Source organism: Euprymna scolopes, chromosome 3 (assembly GCF_053919585.1).
Source record: "Euprymna scolopes isolate OS-2025 chromosome 3, ASM5391958v1, whole genome shotgun sequence".
Classification (NCBI taxonomy): domain Eukaryota; kingdom Metazoa; phylum Mollusca; class Cephalopoda; order Sepiida; family Sepiolidae; genus Euprymna; species Euprymna scolopes.
The window spans coordinates 149,875,677-149,894,140 of NC_136484.1; the positions used below are offsets into that span (position 1 = coordinate 149,875,677).

At 30.7% G+C, this 18,464-nt stretch overlaps 1 protein-coding gene across 1 annotated transcript in view; it reads right to left on the reverse strand.

Annotated features, from left to right (window-relative positions):
- The window catches only part of LOC145259756 (uncharacterized), a 51,342-nt gene that overhangs the window by 8,865 nt on the left and 24,013 nt on the right, over nt 1-18,464 (reverse strand). The window contains exons 4-7 of the mRNA XM_080117476.1: nt 18,135-18,260; nt 16,032-16,134; nt 10,218-10,412; nt 4,685-4,784 (exon numbers count right to left, since the gene is read on the reverse strand). Of these exons, the coding sequence (XP_079973602.1) occupies nt 4,685-4,784; nt 10,218-10,412; nt 16,032-16,134; nt 18,135-18,260 (524 nt within the window). The remainder of the gene's footprint in view (nt 1-4,684; nt 4,785-10,217; nt 10,413-16,031; nt 16,135-18,134; nt 18,261-18,464) is intronic.

Sequence of the window (18,464 nt, forward strand, 5' to 3'; positions counted from 1 at the left end):
AAAAGTAGTGTAAAAAATGTGATGAAACGCATATGGTCTTAAAGAGGGGAAAATATACAAACGTGTGAGGCACAAAAATAGTTATAACTTCCTTAATTTTAATCCGTGCTGAAATCAAAAAGGTGCAATCTATGTTTATTGGAAGCCTTTTACATAGTGAATTCTAAAGAAGAAATTTTAATAAAAGGCTAGATGCCATACAGGGACGTCTTCACAGGAATAGGTTTCTGCTATCACGCCTCAAATGTAACTGAGGTATAACTTTTTATAACAAAGATCCTCAGATACAAGGATTAAATTTTAATGTAGAGTTAAATAGCTGGGAGTGATGTAGTCTAAATGAAGGATCCAAATCTAATAAGCAAATATAGTTTTTATCATTCTACACTCGATAAGAAATATAGATAAAGTATAAAGCTCAACAAAGACTGGAAACTTTGTTTCATAACCATGAGCATTTTTAGCATTTAGTTGTAGCAGCATTGATGATGAAATAAGCGGTATCCTTTCCAGATCAATAAAACAACTTAATAAACTAGCAATTATTATTAAAAATTAAATTAGCAATTAGTGGACTGGAAATTAATTGATTTTGTTATCTGACATCTGAAGCTTGTAGAATCCCTGCTGGTTTATTCACTCTTGTTCTAAATGTTTTTATCCAAAAATTCAAGGGTTGACACCTTCTCATCAGAGTGAAACACACTTGTAGCTATTGGGTAGGTTTGTTGTCAAAATAATTATTAGAGGATATATATTATTTTATTTAGATATCCAAGAACATAATACATGAATTGTAATTTTGGGTTTTGAAGCCATGAGTAACCTAAGTAGATTATGGATAAATAACAGATGTAGGTTAAACCCATGGGTAAACAATCAGTTTTAAGATTAAAAATATACTTTAGATTCTTACTTTGCTAAATAAGCTATCGTAGCCTTTTCTGTATCTGTTTAATTAAATAAATTATTAAATCATATACGCTTTCTAGTATTCACTAGACCTGAAACATCAAACGGCCTTAGTTGTCTCCCTTTAACTGTTATAAGTACTAATATGACCTTCATTCCCACATAATTCATTTACCAGTAGTTAACATAATTGGATTATCTATCTTCATAATTAGTTTTTCCATAACTATATAGAACCATATTTGATTAGAATGATAACGAATTTTAAAATATTAAATAATGAAAAATAGAATAGGATCCTTTACTCGGAATGTTGTATAAGGTTTAATAAATATAATGTATTGTTTTTTTTTTTATTTATTTTCCTATTTAATAAAATATTGACCCTAAACTGAACTTAAATCTAAGTAATAAGTTAACCGATAATTTGTAAACATTGTTTGCCACAAATGAGCGAATACAAAACTAAAAATTAACCGTAACGTTTTTTTGCAAGGTTGTTATGGCCATAATATAGAAACGAAATTTTAAAAAATTCTTTTTAAAAATTAATTATACGAAATAAAGAAATATAGAATTAATTTAAGATTTCAATGAATGGTATTATTATAAGAATTTAAATGGCTACGGATTTTTGTGGAAACTTCTCATGACTTGGTTTTTAAATAAGGATATGAAAATTAGGTGATATATTAATATTTGAATAGGCTTTTCACGGAGGAAGCCTCCAGGGTAAATGTTTTTTCACATGCTTCATTTTCCATTAAGAGAATTTTCTTTAAACAATGTTCTATTGTCAAGAGTGTTTTTTTTATTCAAGAAGTCTGAAGAAATGCTGGTTATGTGAAATTTTTCAAACGCCATAATACCTGAAATTGTCAAACTGGTATGGAAACAATTGTAACTTACAATGAAATACACTTTCTGTTGCTATCAATTCCTTTTTTGAAGTCTTGGTTTTGTTAATACAGTATATATATATATATATATATATATATATATATATACACACACACACGCACGCCATAATCACATTTGACACAGCAGTTCCAGTCAGATCACCAAAGTTTCACATTCTTGCGAGCAAGGAAATTATTAAAATCTTGCATATAAAAATTATGCGAAACCCAGTAATTTAAAAGAAAAAAAAGTAGAAATATTTTTTGCAATTATAATTTTTTTGTGTGAAAATATTAAATAAGCAATGCTTAATTCAATGGTAATATCAGTAGTTTGAGAAATTCACTTTTCTTCGAGTTATATTGAATTCATTAATACAGACTTTAGGGGCTTTTTTTGTAATGTAGCTATAAAAATTACTTTATTTTTATTGTTACAAATTACGATGCTTTATTCATATAAAAAAAGCAAAAATAAAGTCTTGCGTTTTTTATTTACTACTGAAAATTATAACTTTAGTAAATGTATTTTTTGTTTAAACAAAATGATACATTTCCACTAAGATTTAAATAAAAATAATTAGTTCATTATATTCCTCAATCATTATTTGATAAATACTGAAAATTTCATTAAAATTGGTTTATTTCATGATTTTTGATGATTTTTTTAAGTAAAGGGAGGGGTCAAAATGTTTATACATTTTGAGCATCGGCATTCATTTTGCCCGTACCTAATAAATAAAAAAGTAAAATATTTATAACAATGAAATCGATTTATAATTAAATAAATTATTTAAATCAAATTCAATTTTTACAGGGTAAAGATCTTGACAGACTAGCTGCTCGCCTGGGGGTAAAAACCTGTGGAACTGTTCCACTGGCCTGCTTTCCAGCTGATTACAATAGTCATCTTCAAGTCCAATGTAAACAAGTTCTTGTTGAGCCATCCTCTTAAATAATCAAATTATACCCAATTTTCACCATTAACAATCACTAAGCTGTTGTCCCGGTGACCACCGTACATTCATTAACCCTTATCCTCAAGTGGCCTTCAGGTCTTAATAAGTGGTAATTCCCTTGTAAAAAAAAATAAAATTGCAGTTTATCTATTCCATTTTGCACAAAAAAAACCCAACTTTTTTTTGTATATTTGGGGACGAGGTCTCAGTTTGAGAACGAAAAAAGAAAATAGGTCATCTATCTCCTTCCCAATAGGCAACTGTCTTAATAGATACGTGGGAAGAGAAAAAAAAACTTTATTTGATGTAATGACTGTTAATATACAGATTCATAAGTAGGTAAAATAGTCTTACATAATATAAACAACTTTTCAAAGTTGTTTATATTATTTAAAAATGTTTTTCTAATCATTTCTTGTTTTTATAATCACATTGCATTTTTCTCCCCAGAGAAGGTTGGTTTTTAATGTGGTGAAAATCTAGCTCTAAAAATTGCCTCAAGAAGTTCTGCTTCACCAATCAAGGAAAGAAAAGACAATGCGTAGTATAAGAACAGCTACTGTACTTTGAATTATTTATTTAAAGAAAACATTTTTTTTACATTACATTTAAAACAACTTAGACACAAAGCCATCAAAAGTGTGGGGAAAATGGTCATCATGATAAAAAATGCCTATCTTACTCATGACTAGAATCATCTCTGTCACAACATTTACACAGGGTGGCCATTACACTTAAAATGGCCCAAATTGGTAGCTGCACATCTCTGGCATGTCTCGGAAGTTTTTGCTATCATATTTTGCCTTTTGCCACGTTTTCTTTATTTTCTTCTATGCCATTATTTTTTGAATGATTTTGAAACTTAAATGTAATTGTTACATATCAATTACTCATTAAATTATTAATTGAACCAAATTGTTATAAAACTAACTAAATTTGTGATGGTTACAATGTTATTTTTTATCATTCATTTTTAATTTATTAAACTATTCATGTTTTATATATATATATATATAGTTTTCTCACAACTGAAGATGTGAGACAATTAGTCTCTACATGACACACAAGACATTAAACTGTTGAATGATATGGGGAAACTCCAAGTTGCTTAGCGTTCAATTTTGATTATATTGAACAGTTCATTCGATTTAAATGTGATTCAGATAATGGAGCTTAAGCGTGTGTGTGTGGGTGGGGGGGGGGGAGACGTAAAAAAAAAACAAAAAAAAAACAAATGAGAATAAGGCTCTGAAACTGTGTGTATTCTCTCCTGATGACCCAACATTATCTAGAGACTGGAATGAAATATCCCATAAATGAAAACAACTGATAAACACAAATACAAATCTACAAGGCAAGATGTTTCTTCCAAACAATACATTTTGTTTGTCACTCGCTTCATATGGAGCTTCTGTTACTGCTCCAGAAGCAAATATTCTTTTTTCTTCTGTTGTGGCAATGTTGTTTTTTTTTTTTAATCTATATTTATAAAATTATTGGATGTACATGCCTCCCAAAATTTTTAATCTAAATAAATGAGGATTTACTAAGAATTTTAAAGCATCAAATCACTTTCTATTTGACAGATTCCAAATTCCTTTTAAATTTCAAAGAATCAAAGTTATTCACTTTTATTTTTCAACTATTAACAAAAGATGATTGACTTGTTTATGCATAAAGCAAAATGCATTATGATAGAGATTTAGTTTTGTAATTAAATAAATTTTTTTAAGTTTATTTTAGTATTTTATATTACAGCAGTTGATAAACAGTCTTAATTTTATTAATATTGAAACTGTAATTGTACTTTAGAAAAGGGCATACTTTTTTTTTTTTTTTTTACAATATTTTTGTAAGAGTGTGTTTGGAGAGGAGGGCACAAAACATGTCACCTGATAGAGCAATGTTACTTACTTTTTGCTTTTTTAGCATCAAATCCTGGAATGTGTCCTGAACGTAACATTTGGTTCAACCGTTCAACCTCTTGTAATGTCTTTGCCTTGGCAATTGCTTTCTGAAAAATAAAAAAAAATACATACAGTAATACTGAAATTTATTTACCTATTCTAAGCTTTGAATTAATACTTTTTAAGGTAAAATTTTAACTTTATAATAAAGAATAGTCGTCAACTTCTCTGAAAGAGGTAGTTTCTAGAGAATATCAAATTCACAAGTAGTCTCTAGTCACATGTTCATAGTGCTCAAGCAAGACTTTTTTAACAACATTAGCTTTTATGGTACTTGTACAGTTTAATCAAGACATTAAAAAATGAAAATATCGAAAAAAAAAAAAAAAAAGGTTATATTGTATGTATCTGTTATGGAACAAAGTCCTTCAAAACAAAAATTTCATTTAATTTCAGTAGTTTCAAAAAAATTTCATTTAAGTAGTTTTTTTTTACAGCGAAAAAAACAATTTATTATGATACCAAGCAAAAGGTTCAATTTTTAGGAAGAAAAGCTAGTATTAAAGATGGGGAGGGAGTGTCAGCACTTTACATTGAGTTATCTTCCCGTGGCATGTTAAAAAAATTCCATAATGGCTGACTTCACCGCACACTCATAAAAACATGTTTTACCGCTGTAAAAAAAAAAAAAAAACTACTCGATTAAATTAAATGAAGTTTTTTTTCTGAGATCTCCAGTCCAAAACGGATTCATACAATGTAATCTTTTTTTTTCTCGATATTTTCATTTTTGTCTTGATTAAACTGTATAAGTACCACTTTTCTTTCTGTTCGTTTTTTTATAAAGGTGTCACTATCGTACAATATAGAGTCTGATGTTCTAAAATGGTCATCCATCTGATATTGACCAGGCTCAACTTTGGAGATCTAACAAGAACCAGTGTGTCAACCTGATTACGCTAAACAGCTTTGAACAGCTTAAGCAAATCAGAAATTTTTTTTCTATACACTGTTCATCTTGATTATGATAGTTCTAATACTTTTTCACGCTAATAAGATTTGAGGAGTTTCATTTTTTTAATCATTTCATCATATTTGTTTCAATGTCAGTTTTACATGTTAGCATTTAGAAATTAATTTCCAAACTACCCTATCTCTGGCAAGGCCTTTATTTATCCCTCTTTCTCTCAAGTTCATTCTTATCACTTCCAATAGTTTTTCTTTTCACCTGCCAACTGAACCTGTTACCTTAACTGGTTTACATCTAAGTCTTATTTATTTTTTGAGCATAACCATACCATCCAAGTGTCTTGTTCTGCATCACATATTCATTGTATTTTCTCATTATTTCCCTTCATGCAACACATGTCCTCAACCCTCACTGACCAAGATTCATTTCCATTCAATATCACATTGTGTATACACACCCGATAGACACTTTCCTTGTTATTCAGTCTATGAATACTATTGTTGCATATTATTCTGGGCAACGCCGGAATTATTGCTGGTAGTACACACATGCATATTGAGCTGGGTGCACACACGCAAGATTTGTTGACAAGTCGTCAAAACAAGAAAACATGTCATCAGAAATCATAACACTGGAAGGAATGTACAAAAGCTTTGGAATTCAACATTCTTCAACTGATCAAGTTTTCGAAAATGTAAACAACCACTTGGAATGTGGCTTTGATTCGACGAGTTTGAGATGTGTCAATATAAAGAAATGAATTCAGGTTAAACAGAGAGCGAAAAAGACAGCGGAGGAAGCCAACTGGTTGTCATCAGTAGTCAACAAGCCATCCGCCACTTCATGTCTCTCTCTCCCTCCGTAGCATACTGTGAAAGTATTGTTTAGAGAATTGTCACTCTTTATATACCTAAAACTGATAGTGTCAGTTATATATATTCGGCACACATTTTGGCACACGATTTATGAAGTAAATAGACGACATGGTAAAAACAATAGAAATACTGCATAACGTAACACTATTTTCATTTTACTGCAGATGGTTAGGCATTTCATTTTTTTTTTTTTTTTTTTTACATTTTCATAGCAATCACTTGTCTTTTTTCAAGCACCCTTCCATTGTTTGGTTTGGTTGTTTTCAAGTTATTCTATGCTGAATCCAGTAATTTTGTAAAAAAAGTTCTATGCTTCAAGTTTTTTATACTTTCAAATATTTATTCCTAATGTTTAGTTTGGTTGTTTTGTAGAGGAAATTGTTTTGTTTTATTTTCTTGCAAAGGGAAAGGAAAAAAAACAATAACATCAATGTTTGGTGTATTTAAGTCAGGAAGCCAATATCTTCACACATCAGTCCTCTCATTTGTAAACTATCGAAAACCGAAAATCACATTTTTGAGATGAGGATAGCTTATTTGTATAGCAACATACAAGTGTTGCATTTCCAATTGATCACTAATGAACACATAGAATTTAACTTAGTAAACATAACAGATTTCATAAACTGTAAAAAATTTAGGAAAATCATGCACCACCCTGTCTTTTAATACAACAGGCAAAACATAAAATACCAGTTCAGTTGTGTGTGGGAGGTCAAATTATGTACACACACATGCACTATGTATATATTTTAATTAAGTTCAAGTATATTGCTAACATTAACTAAAAACCAATAGTTTTTCAAAAGTGCTCAATACAAGTGTAGAGCTTTTTTATATTAGTGGCCTGGCAAGGCCACAGAGGACATAACCAAGCAAAGAAAAACCCTAAGCAAAATTTATCCCAAAGCAGCCAAACTGAAGCTAGCCTGCCAGGACATTATATATACAAATGTATGCAAATTTGGCCATATTTTATTGGTTTGAAAATATAGGTTCTTTTTTACCATTTACCAATTGTCATAAAAATATAACAATAGAATAGTATTATAATCTTTAAAAAATCTGCAATTCTTCATGTAATTTCCTCCCATAGAACCAAAGATATTTGAGCCATGATCAAACTTAAAGTCAAAAAATGCATGACTTTATTGGCTACAATATGAGCCAAATAGCAAGTCTCTGTGATGAACAGAACCGAAGATGTCACCAAAAGTGTGATTTTCATCTTTTCTGTGACCATGATCTTTGACCTAGATACCCCAAAATTAAATCCAAGTTAAATCATGATTGATATTTTGACCAAGTTTGGCGACTATTGATCAAACGATGTGAATGCTCGACTGTACATAAACAAATTCAACCAAACATAGAACCCTCACCACACCGAAGGGAATGAAATAAATTTTTAAAAAAATTAAGTGAAAGCAACATTACTTCTAATAAAAATGATGAACATAGGGCTATTTTTAGTACAGAATAATTTGTTTTCAATAGAAAACAAAATTAATTGACCTATTCAATGGTATTCTTCTTAATTGAAAATAAGGTACTTGTACAGTTTAATCAAGACATTAAAAAATGAAAATATCGTAAAAAAAAAAAAAAAAAAGGGTTATATTGTACGTATCTGTTATGGAATGAAGTCCTCCGAAAAAAAATTTCATTTAATTTCATCAAGTAGTTTCTTTTTTACAGCGAAAAAACAATTTGTTAGGATTCGATTTTTAGGAAGAAAAGCTAGTATTAAAGATGGGGAGGGAGTGTTGGCGCTTTAACTGGAGCTATCTCCCCATAGCGTGTTAAAAAAATTCCAAGATGGCTGACTTCAACGCGCTCTCATAAAAACATGTTTTTCCGCTGTAAAAAAAAACAAAAAAAAAACTACTCAATCAAATTAAGTGAAATTTTTTGCGAAGATCTTCAGTCCAAAACAGATATGTACAATATGACCTTTTTTTTTTTTTTTTTCCTCAATATTTTCATTTTTTAATGTACAAGTATAAAAAAAAAAAGAAAAGAAAAATAGTTGTACTTAAGTTGCTTTAAAAATGTATTCTGTACAGTAGACAAAAAAGTAAAAAAATATTTCAAAAACTGTTTTTAAAATTATAACCTTATTTGAACCAGGAAAAAATATTTGGTATGAATACCACTGAAACAGATATTTATCTATTGTACCAACATTTTTCATAAATTTCCAACACTTTTGTGTTAAAGTAATGGGCATCAATATAAAAAAAACATCTATCATTTGAAAAAAAAAAAAAAAACATCTATCATTTGAAAAAAAAAAAAAAAAAAAATAGAATAATGTTACTAAGATTTGTTCATATAAAAAAAAATGTATGTGATGTCATTTTTTTTTTATTTTATTTTTTTTAATAATCAGAGAATCAGTTAATTTTTTTTTTTTTTTTTTTGCTATATAAAAAATTAGATTGCTTTTCTTAAAACCATTTCATTTCCTTTGGTAAATAAAGAAACAAATGTATTTTATATGCAGCTATCTTGCCGAGATTGCTTGAAATATTCCCGAAGTTATGCCATGGAAACGTTGATAACTTAAAAACTACTAATCTGATCAGACTTTAAAAAATAAAAAACCCTACTCAGATATGCATTTGTTCATAGATTGTTTTTTCTAAACATCACTTTGAATTACAAATTGGTGCTTATCCTGAATTATATATTAAAAATCAAAATTAAAAGAAAAATTTGTATGATAGATGCACCTATGACAGAAAGAACATACCATATCAAAAAAACTCACATAAATTGATTAAGTAGTTTTATTTTTATCAAGAAAATTATTTTTAAGCAAATCTGAGGTTGTCTGATGTCCTCATATTCAAAATGTCTTTTGAAAATCTTGCAAGTTTGAATTATTTGAACTTATTTTTTTTTTGTTCTGTCAGCCTGTTTTCATCTCTCTGCCTTTTCTACAAGTATTTTAGTGGTGAATGCTCTGACGAACTGCAATCACTTGTGCCCCCACGACGTGAGCACCCTCGACAAACCAGACAGGCTGCTAAATCCCACCCCCACACTGTAGAGATCCCTAGATGTAAAAGATCTTTTTACTCCAATAGTTTCTTCCCCAGAACCGCAAGACTCTGGAATTCCATTCCAGGTCCCTGCTTCCCCAACAGTACTGACGTGCAGAAGTTCAAGTGTAACGTGAACCGACACCTTGCTGCCCAAATCCCTACATAGTACCCCAGTAGTTGCTGCCCCTCATAGTAGCCCCCTACACCAAAGTGGCAATTTGCCTTGTTTGGGGTGAAAATGTAATAAAAAAAAAAAAAAAAAAAAAAAAAGGATGGCATCACAATATCATCGCTGTTGATTTAGCCACAAAATTTGATGTTCTAATTTAAAAATAATAGTTTATTAATTTATATGATTTTTGGTGTATATTTTTTTCCATCACAGGTATGCACATCATACAGAGTTTTCTTTATTTTGCTTTAATATATGAGAAATTCTGAACAAGTACTTATGATTTCGGTGTAGACTTATGAAACGATCTTCTTTAAAGAACCTTAAATCAAAAATGAAATTTCAAAGAAATATTTCATTAAATTGAATAATTGAATATTTTTTGTTAAATCTTATAAAATGTTGAAGACCCCAGCTTAAATATAAACATTGTATATTTGTAAAAAAAAAAAAAAACAGAAATCTATTCTTACCTTAATGGCTTCAATTTCTTCCTTGGCAGAAACAACAGATGATGCAGCTGCAGCAGGCGCACTACGCTTCTCAGCAGTCGATAATTTTTCACCAGCAACAAAGGTTTTCTTTATTTTGCCCGGAACTGAATGTCCATTTGAAAGTTGTGTGGCTGATTTTTTAGTTTTATAAAGTTTGTTTGTTTCAATACGTTCCTAAAATTAAATAACATTTTAAAATGGTCAGAATAGATGATTATTTAAAAAACATGTTAAACTTTTAAATAACTTTAAAGGAAAAAACAAAATTTTAATCAATCACTGGACTAAAATGCCCACTTGGATTCTTATTTGTTATATAATTTCACAAAGTCAAAGGATTTTAAAATACATTGTGATGTAGTAATAGATCATTATTTTTTTCTTCCCATCTCACATCTTCTCTATTCCATCTCTTGCAATTATTGAGATCATTCAATTTCTTAACACTTCTCTTATTATTCGCCTTTAGTAAAGTTACTCATTTTTGTTCTCATTACTTAAAATAGGGGTCAGAACCCGTAGCTTATTGTCCACATTTGGCCCTTGAATGGTTTTTGTCTAGCCCGCAAAATTAACAGCTAGACTGACTATCCAATTTTTGAAGTTGTAAGTCATTTTAGTTTTAGAAGAGAAATGTTCTTTCAAACAAAAAGGCAGTATCAATCCAGAGAAGCTTCGAATTGTTAAAGCTTGCTTATGAAGAAAAGCGTTTCCTGTTGGATAGGCAATCCGAAGAAGTCTTGAATTGTAAAAGTTTGCAGACGAAGAGCAAATTTTATTTTCATGCGGTCACAAAAAATTATGTGCAGAATTCTAAAATATCGAATATGTTTTATAGAGTGATTCTAGTTTCTGATTGGTTAGTAGCAGAGCGTCTTTCCATTTGATTGGTCAGTTTCATCTCTGTCTATAAACAGAACCTTCTGATTTTTTGTAGTCATAACCGTTTAACTAATAATACCAAAAATATTGCAACACAATTAGTATCAATACGAGTTAATCTATTAAAAGACTTTTGCCACTTTTGAAATGAACAAAACATGTCTCATATGTCCGTATTATTTGGATCATTCAAACTACTGTTCTCATCTTGAGTTTTGTTCTAATAATGTATTGGTCAATGTAACCTCCAACTTTTCTTCAAGTGTATCTTTTCAACTTTGCCACAACTATTAAGTGAATTTTATACTTGAACATCATAGCTCCAAGAGAAGAGGCAGCCTTGAATAAACCCAAGGCACAAAGAGATGAGCTAAGGTGGAAAGTGAGATAAGTAACCAAGAATTTAAAGCCTCCAAAACCTAGCCTTTCAAAAGGAGAAGTATTGGTTATCAAGTCACACTGCAGATGAAGGCAATGCTATAATGTTAATGGATAGAGCAGAATATTCCAAGAAATTGGCAGATCTAATAGGATCTGGTGGCTACTGTAAGGTAAAAAAGAATCTGATTTTGAAAACAGAAGCCATCATAGATCCTCAGTAAGAACAAGAACATAATATCACCTGCAAAATACAGATAGCTAGTTCAGCATTATACCAAGTCATCACACCTATACAGCCTTCCTAGTCAAGAATCCAGCTCACTTTTAAGAAACATAAACCAACAATGCTCCCGTTCACTCCAACCAGATGATGAGTTTAGGTGTAGTGCGTCTATTTATGGAAGTACTCACGGACGAGATTGACTGTTGTACAAGACTTCAGATATTTCACTGAAGGAACACATTTTCATTCCATTTGATAATGTAATAGAGATGCTGACCTTCTGTGTAATAACTACATACTTCATGATGGGATCTGATATATAGCGATAGGAAGAAGGTCTAGTAATGGGATCACCATTATCCCTAATCCTGGCCAATGTATACATAGAATATTGAGGAAATTAGGATCAACACCACTGAAGTCAACAATGTGGTTGCGATATGTGGATGACACATTCATATTCTGGCCGCATCAGGAAGATGTTCAAACATTACTGGATCATGTGAATTTGATCTGTCCATCTATTCAGTTCACAATGGAAAAGGAGAATAAATTATTGTTCCTAGATGTGTTGATAATCAACGCTGACCAGGGGTTTAGGTCCTCTGTATATCGAAAGCCAACTTTCATGAGACAATATCTAAACTTCAACTCTCACCATCCATATTGCGTAAGGAAAGAAATCATCCGCTGCCTACAACAATGAGCAAAAGCGATATATAGTAACAGCAGTGGAGATGAACACAACTATCCAGAAAACCAATATCTGCTCCAAGAAACCTGGACCAAACACCATATATGTATATTATATATGAAGGGCTTGTTTGAAAAAATTCAGAGAATATGTAATCCATATAACACCAGGACAGTATTTAGGAATGACTCAACTCTCAGAATGCATCATGTGTGAGTCAAGCCATACAGAGAAAATCATGACTAAGGACTGTGTGTAAGGTTCGGAGAACATCAAAAAGCCGTAATACATAGAAATTGAAAAGTTAGGTATGGCTGACCATATATGGAGAAAAAAGGGAAACCATCTACCCTTATGGGATGAAGTAAAAATCAGACAGAAGGATGGTGGTGAGTAAGAAAACTTAAAAGAAGCAGCACATATGCTAGGTGATGATCATCTATAAAACAGACTTAGTATAGAATTTAACACAACATGGAAACCAATAATTATAAATAGATCAGGTCACTATTATATATATATATATATATATATATATATATATATATATATATAGTGCAAAATTTTGTTGAAAATTCAAAGACTCATGTTTTCTTTTTTATAACCTTCATTTATTTCTTGGATGTTTTCCATTACAACTGTTTCATTGATATATATATCAGTGGCGACTCTAGCCTATTATTGCTACTCATGCCCCCCCCCCCTGTCAACTTCAGTTCCAAACCCATGGTCCCTGGACCCAAAGTAAGTCATCATAGTTGCTATTGCATGATTCTCCATTGTGTAGCACAGATTGACTAATATACCTTGCATGGTGTTTTTTTTTTTTTGTAAACAATCAAGATACTATATAATTTGTAGTCTTGTTTATACAGTAGATAAGATACGTTTTTTCCTTTCAAAAGTATAGAAGAAAAGAGATGTTCATTACTATGACGAGAAAAATGTTTATTAGAATAAAGAAATTGATGGCAATGACAACTAACCAGGTTAGCAATTAAGTTCACAACTCTCCAGGTCATTTGTTTCATGAAATTATAAAATAATTAAACGATTGATTTCTTTATTAGCACTTTACAATCGTTTTTTTTTTTATTAAGGATTGGTTTATTCGTGAATTTTGAATCATAGAAATCTATGAAAAATACGGGTTCTATGTCATTTTATATTAATAGTAAGAAAAACCCTCAAACCTCGGAACCTTCGTAGAATTCCGTAGTAGTACGTAAATACTTTTGTAATATTTTTCATAAAGATTCTGTATGTAACTTTTTTTTTGCTGCATCATTTCACAGCTAGTGTTCGTCTATAAATGCCTTTGAATGGGCGTGTTTGCAGGTCAAGCGCGTTTTTTGGAAGGTCATCTCATTTGAGCATAAACTCCAGGCGTCTTGGTTTGGCCACAAATTTTTCTATTACCTTATTGTGCAATTCATTTCTTTGCTCTTTAAGTATTTGCTTAAAATTTGCTCTTTAAGTATTTGCTTCTCAATTGAAATTCGGGCTAAAGACGAAAGTCGATCCTCAGCCATAGTGCATCTCAAAAATGATCGTATTCTGTCCAAGGTTGGGAAACTTCTTTCATTTGAAACTGAAGTAGTGGGAATGGTAAAGGAAAGTTGTATCAGTCTCACAGTTTCAAACATTGCAAACAAAAAACCGAGTTGATGAAGTATCTCCAAAATAGCTTTACTTGATGTACATTTTTTGAAATCATTGTCAGCATACAAATACCTGAGCTCACTTGTCAAGGAGTTTAGGTAAAAAATACCAGGGTATTTTTTCTACAATGCATCTATATGTTGCTTAGGGAATGTACAGGAAAAAAATTCAAACTTCTTCACATCGAGCAATTCAAAATATGGAAAGTCTCCTATGTTGGCGAATCGTTCCTTTAGTGACGAAATGATGTTTTGAATTATTTAAACATATACACTTTTGTAGTTGATTCGATTTCCCCTAGTTTTTTTTGTGGGTGGAGCATGTGATTCGTCAGATATCTCCATGTCTGTCATCGTTTGTTGGATCATATTTTCATAATGTTTTATTGTCACAATTGTTTGATATCGATTGAATGAAATCATGTATTTTATCTTGAGCATATTTCACGTCGAGTTTTCCGCACTGTAAAATGTCTAATAGTTTCTCTGCTTGAGAAAGAATGACATAAAACAATTAATAAACAACATGAAAGTGAAATCATCCAATTTTGACAATAGATTGTCGGTTTCACTTAGTGTTGCTTCATCCCATATTTCGCCATGATCAAGAATATGTTTGAGTGCATTCATTATTTTTTGTCGATCGTCTTTTATAGTGGATACAGTTCTTGATTTATAAAACCATCTGGTAGCACACAAAGATGGGATGCTGATTTCAAATTAGATGTGAATTTACTGAAGCTGTGTAAATGTGAAAAAATATTTTAACGCCGTCAACTTTTTCCGTACTTTTACTCAAAACTAAATTAATTTAATGGGCATAACAATGGATGGAATCGGTGTATTTAAATCCCCTCTCTCTCAATTTAATTTGCACTCCGTTCCGTTCATCTTCCATCACGGCTGCTCCATCATAAGTTTGGCAAACCAATTTTGATTTTGCATCATCGAAGGAATTTAAAGAATTCTCCATTACATCAGCTAATCTTGTGGCACTTTTGTCATTGCTCACGTCATGAAATCCAAGGAATCATTCAATAATTTTGCATCCATTCACATACCTAACAATGATCGAAAGATGTGCATGCATTGCACAGTCAGTTGTTTCATCAGCCTGCACTGAAATAAATGGGGCACTTTGAATTTCAGCACAAATAACATCAGCAATCACATTATCAATTGCAGATATAATTTCATTCTGTGTTGTTCTAGAAACACCTGAAAATTGCCTAGAGTCTTCTTTGGCAGAAAGTTTTGATGCAAACACGTTGTCAATTTTAGAGAAACACTGCAATAATTCTCGATAATTACCTTTGTTAAGACTATCTTCCCCTTCATCGTGTCCACGCAATGGTAGTTTTTGTTTGCAAAGATATAATATTGCGTTTATCAGATGTTTCAGACATTGTCTATTTTCTTTGACCAATTTATTGTGCTTTTCTCTTTCAAGTTTGGCCGATTCACTAATAGCAGTGACTATGTCATACATACCAAATGTACCTCACTGTCTTTAGATTTTGGTATCAATCTCAGCTAGAGTATTTTTTTTTAATTTTTCTTTCTTACAAGTAAACTGTTTAAAAAAAACATAATACTCGCATGCATATATCTCATTTTCTTTCCGATTTTTTTGTTTTCTTTAACTTCATTTTTTTTTTTTTTGTTAAGGAATTTAACATTACATTTAATACCGGACAATGCTGGATACATTTAGAATAAATATACATAAACCAAATAAAGAAAAAGAATTATAAGATCTGACCAACAGTAATGCATCTGGAGTAACTTCCCTTTGATTTATGTTTTTAAAAACTAATATATTTTTTAATACTAAATGGTCACTCATTCAAATACTAAACCGATATCTCAATATAATTTAGCTGTAAATGTAATTGTTCAGAGTTTATAGTTTTTACCCATTAATGAAAAATCAAACTCTATAAAATACTTACCTTCTGTTTAACTCTTTGGAAATCTATAACTCTTATGGAGGGAATTTTGTGTATTAAATATGATCTGTAGTTCTTTCGAGACGTGACAGGATTTCGCAATAAACTGAAGATATATAAAAAAAATTAAATATACAATAAGAATCATAATTATTTAAGAATAGAATATTTTGTTAAAAATAAGTTTTTTTTTATATATACAAATTGATTTAATGCTCATTAGTAAAATAAGTTATAATAACTATATTAATAAAGTTGATCCTTTCATATGTGTCCGTGTGCAGATTTACATACAAATTATTTATTGAAATAAAAATGCTGTAGCATAAAGTACCATAAATAACTCTTTAAAAATCCTATTTAAAATGTAAATTACATTTACCAGAATGCATTTTGATTTATTCATAAACAAATTAGCCATTTTGATTTTTTCTTAATATTTGAAAAAAATAATTTGTGACCTTTTGAAATAATTTAATTTTTTACTTTAAAATTTGGAGCAAATTCTTATGTGATAAAAGATTGGACATTTTGGAAGCTATTTACACCAAATATAAAAAAGAAATTAAAATAATATATATTATTAATGAAGATTTGGTATTTGTTTGTCTGGCCAAACTACATTATTACTATCTTTTAATACTCAATTCTGTTTACTATATTTCAGACTAGTGTACCATTTTTCAACGCTCAATTCGGGGAAGGGGAACAATCTAATATCTGTTCTTTAGTCACAATACCATTCTCTCAGGTATTACCTCTTCCTATGAAGGGGCAGTGTAGTATATGTTTGTTAATTATATTAACTCACAAAAGTATGCAATCTGAGGGAGCATACTTCTGCAAGTGAATTTTCACGATTTTAATTTTATGAGGAAGCGAAGATGGTGTATCTCACTTCGCCATAAAAAGGATAACAACTCAATTTAAACTACCAAATCAGAAATAGAGATTAAAATGAGTCTTGTAATGACTACAAATTATTAATTGTTAAAAATTGTATTGAAGAAAACAAGCCGTCCATGCGTGGTCTCCATTTGGTGCTGCATGTGAGACGATGCCACAAAAAATAGTGAAGAAATGATGAACGTGAGAAGTGTGAAGGGCCAACGTTGCCTTCACATTTTCGCCAAGTTTCAGAAAAATCTAATGGATGGGGCAAAAGTTATAGGATAAAAAGTGTCATTTTTTGCGATTTTGGGGCATTTGTCACCCCTTTTGATCTCCTGGGAACACTGAATCTCAGTGAAAATGGACAAACGGTGCAGTTTCACGCCTTAAGACATGTATATTTGAATTCAACACCATGGAAAACCACTATATAGACATACATATCAAGTTTTTCAGTAATATGAAAAAAAAGAGCTCCAAAAAGGCATGTTTTTTTAGCCCTAAAAATCCCAGAGGGATGTGAACCAGGATTTTGCCAGGATCATCCATATTGGATTTATATTAAGAACAATGGGCTCCACATTTTGGCCAAGTTTCATAAAAATCTAATGGATTAATCAAAAGTTATGTCATTTTTGTCCATTTTGGGGCATTTTTTTTTACCTCTTTTGAGTCCCTGGGGACGCAACAGGAATTTTTGCAAAAATTTCTTTTTTACTGTGTACATCTATTTAATGAAATACAATTTGTGGCAAAATTTCAGGGAAAACTAATGGACGGTTATCTGGCAATCGGCCAGACTCACAGATGCCACTGAAACCATGGGTCTCTTTCCAATAAATTGGAAGACCAAAAAAAAAACTTTGTGAGTTTTGAAATATGACGTTTTTGTTCCATGACAGGTACGTATACAAAGATTTTTCTGTATTTTTGTTTTGCTAATTAGGTTGAACTCTGGACAACTCTTTTTTGTGTTGGTTTTCATAAGCCCCCTTAAGGATTCTGTGGACACTAGTTGGGAATCTTAGATTTAATGCTTTTTTCTTCCAACTGTTTTTATTTGTAATTTAAATCAAAATAAAAACGTCTGATTTCAAAATGAAAACATACTGAACCTCATGACTGGAATATATCCTGCAAATTTGAATGAAATGTTTCATTCTAATCTGATAACAAGCAGTGCAATAAGATAATCTCTTTGAATATAAAACTTACCTGACATATTTAAGATGTTTAAAAGCAGCCAAATTATCAAGATCTGTCAATTCTTGGATGTTGTTGTTTGTTAAGACCAACATTTCCAAATTTGGTAAACACAAGTCAAGATCTTCTCCAATTCGCCTGGAAGAAAAAAATGATTTGAACTTATAAAAAGTTAGAATATGCATCACAAGATGATAAAATTAATTTCTAGAAAAGAATAGTTTTGCACAGATTTTATGTTCCTTACAATGCTACTAAACGTTATGTCTAGAATTCTTATTTTAATTTTGATTACATTTTTTTCATGATTTTAATTTTAGAAAATATCTAAAATTTAAAGGA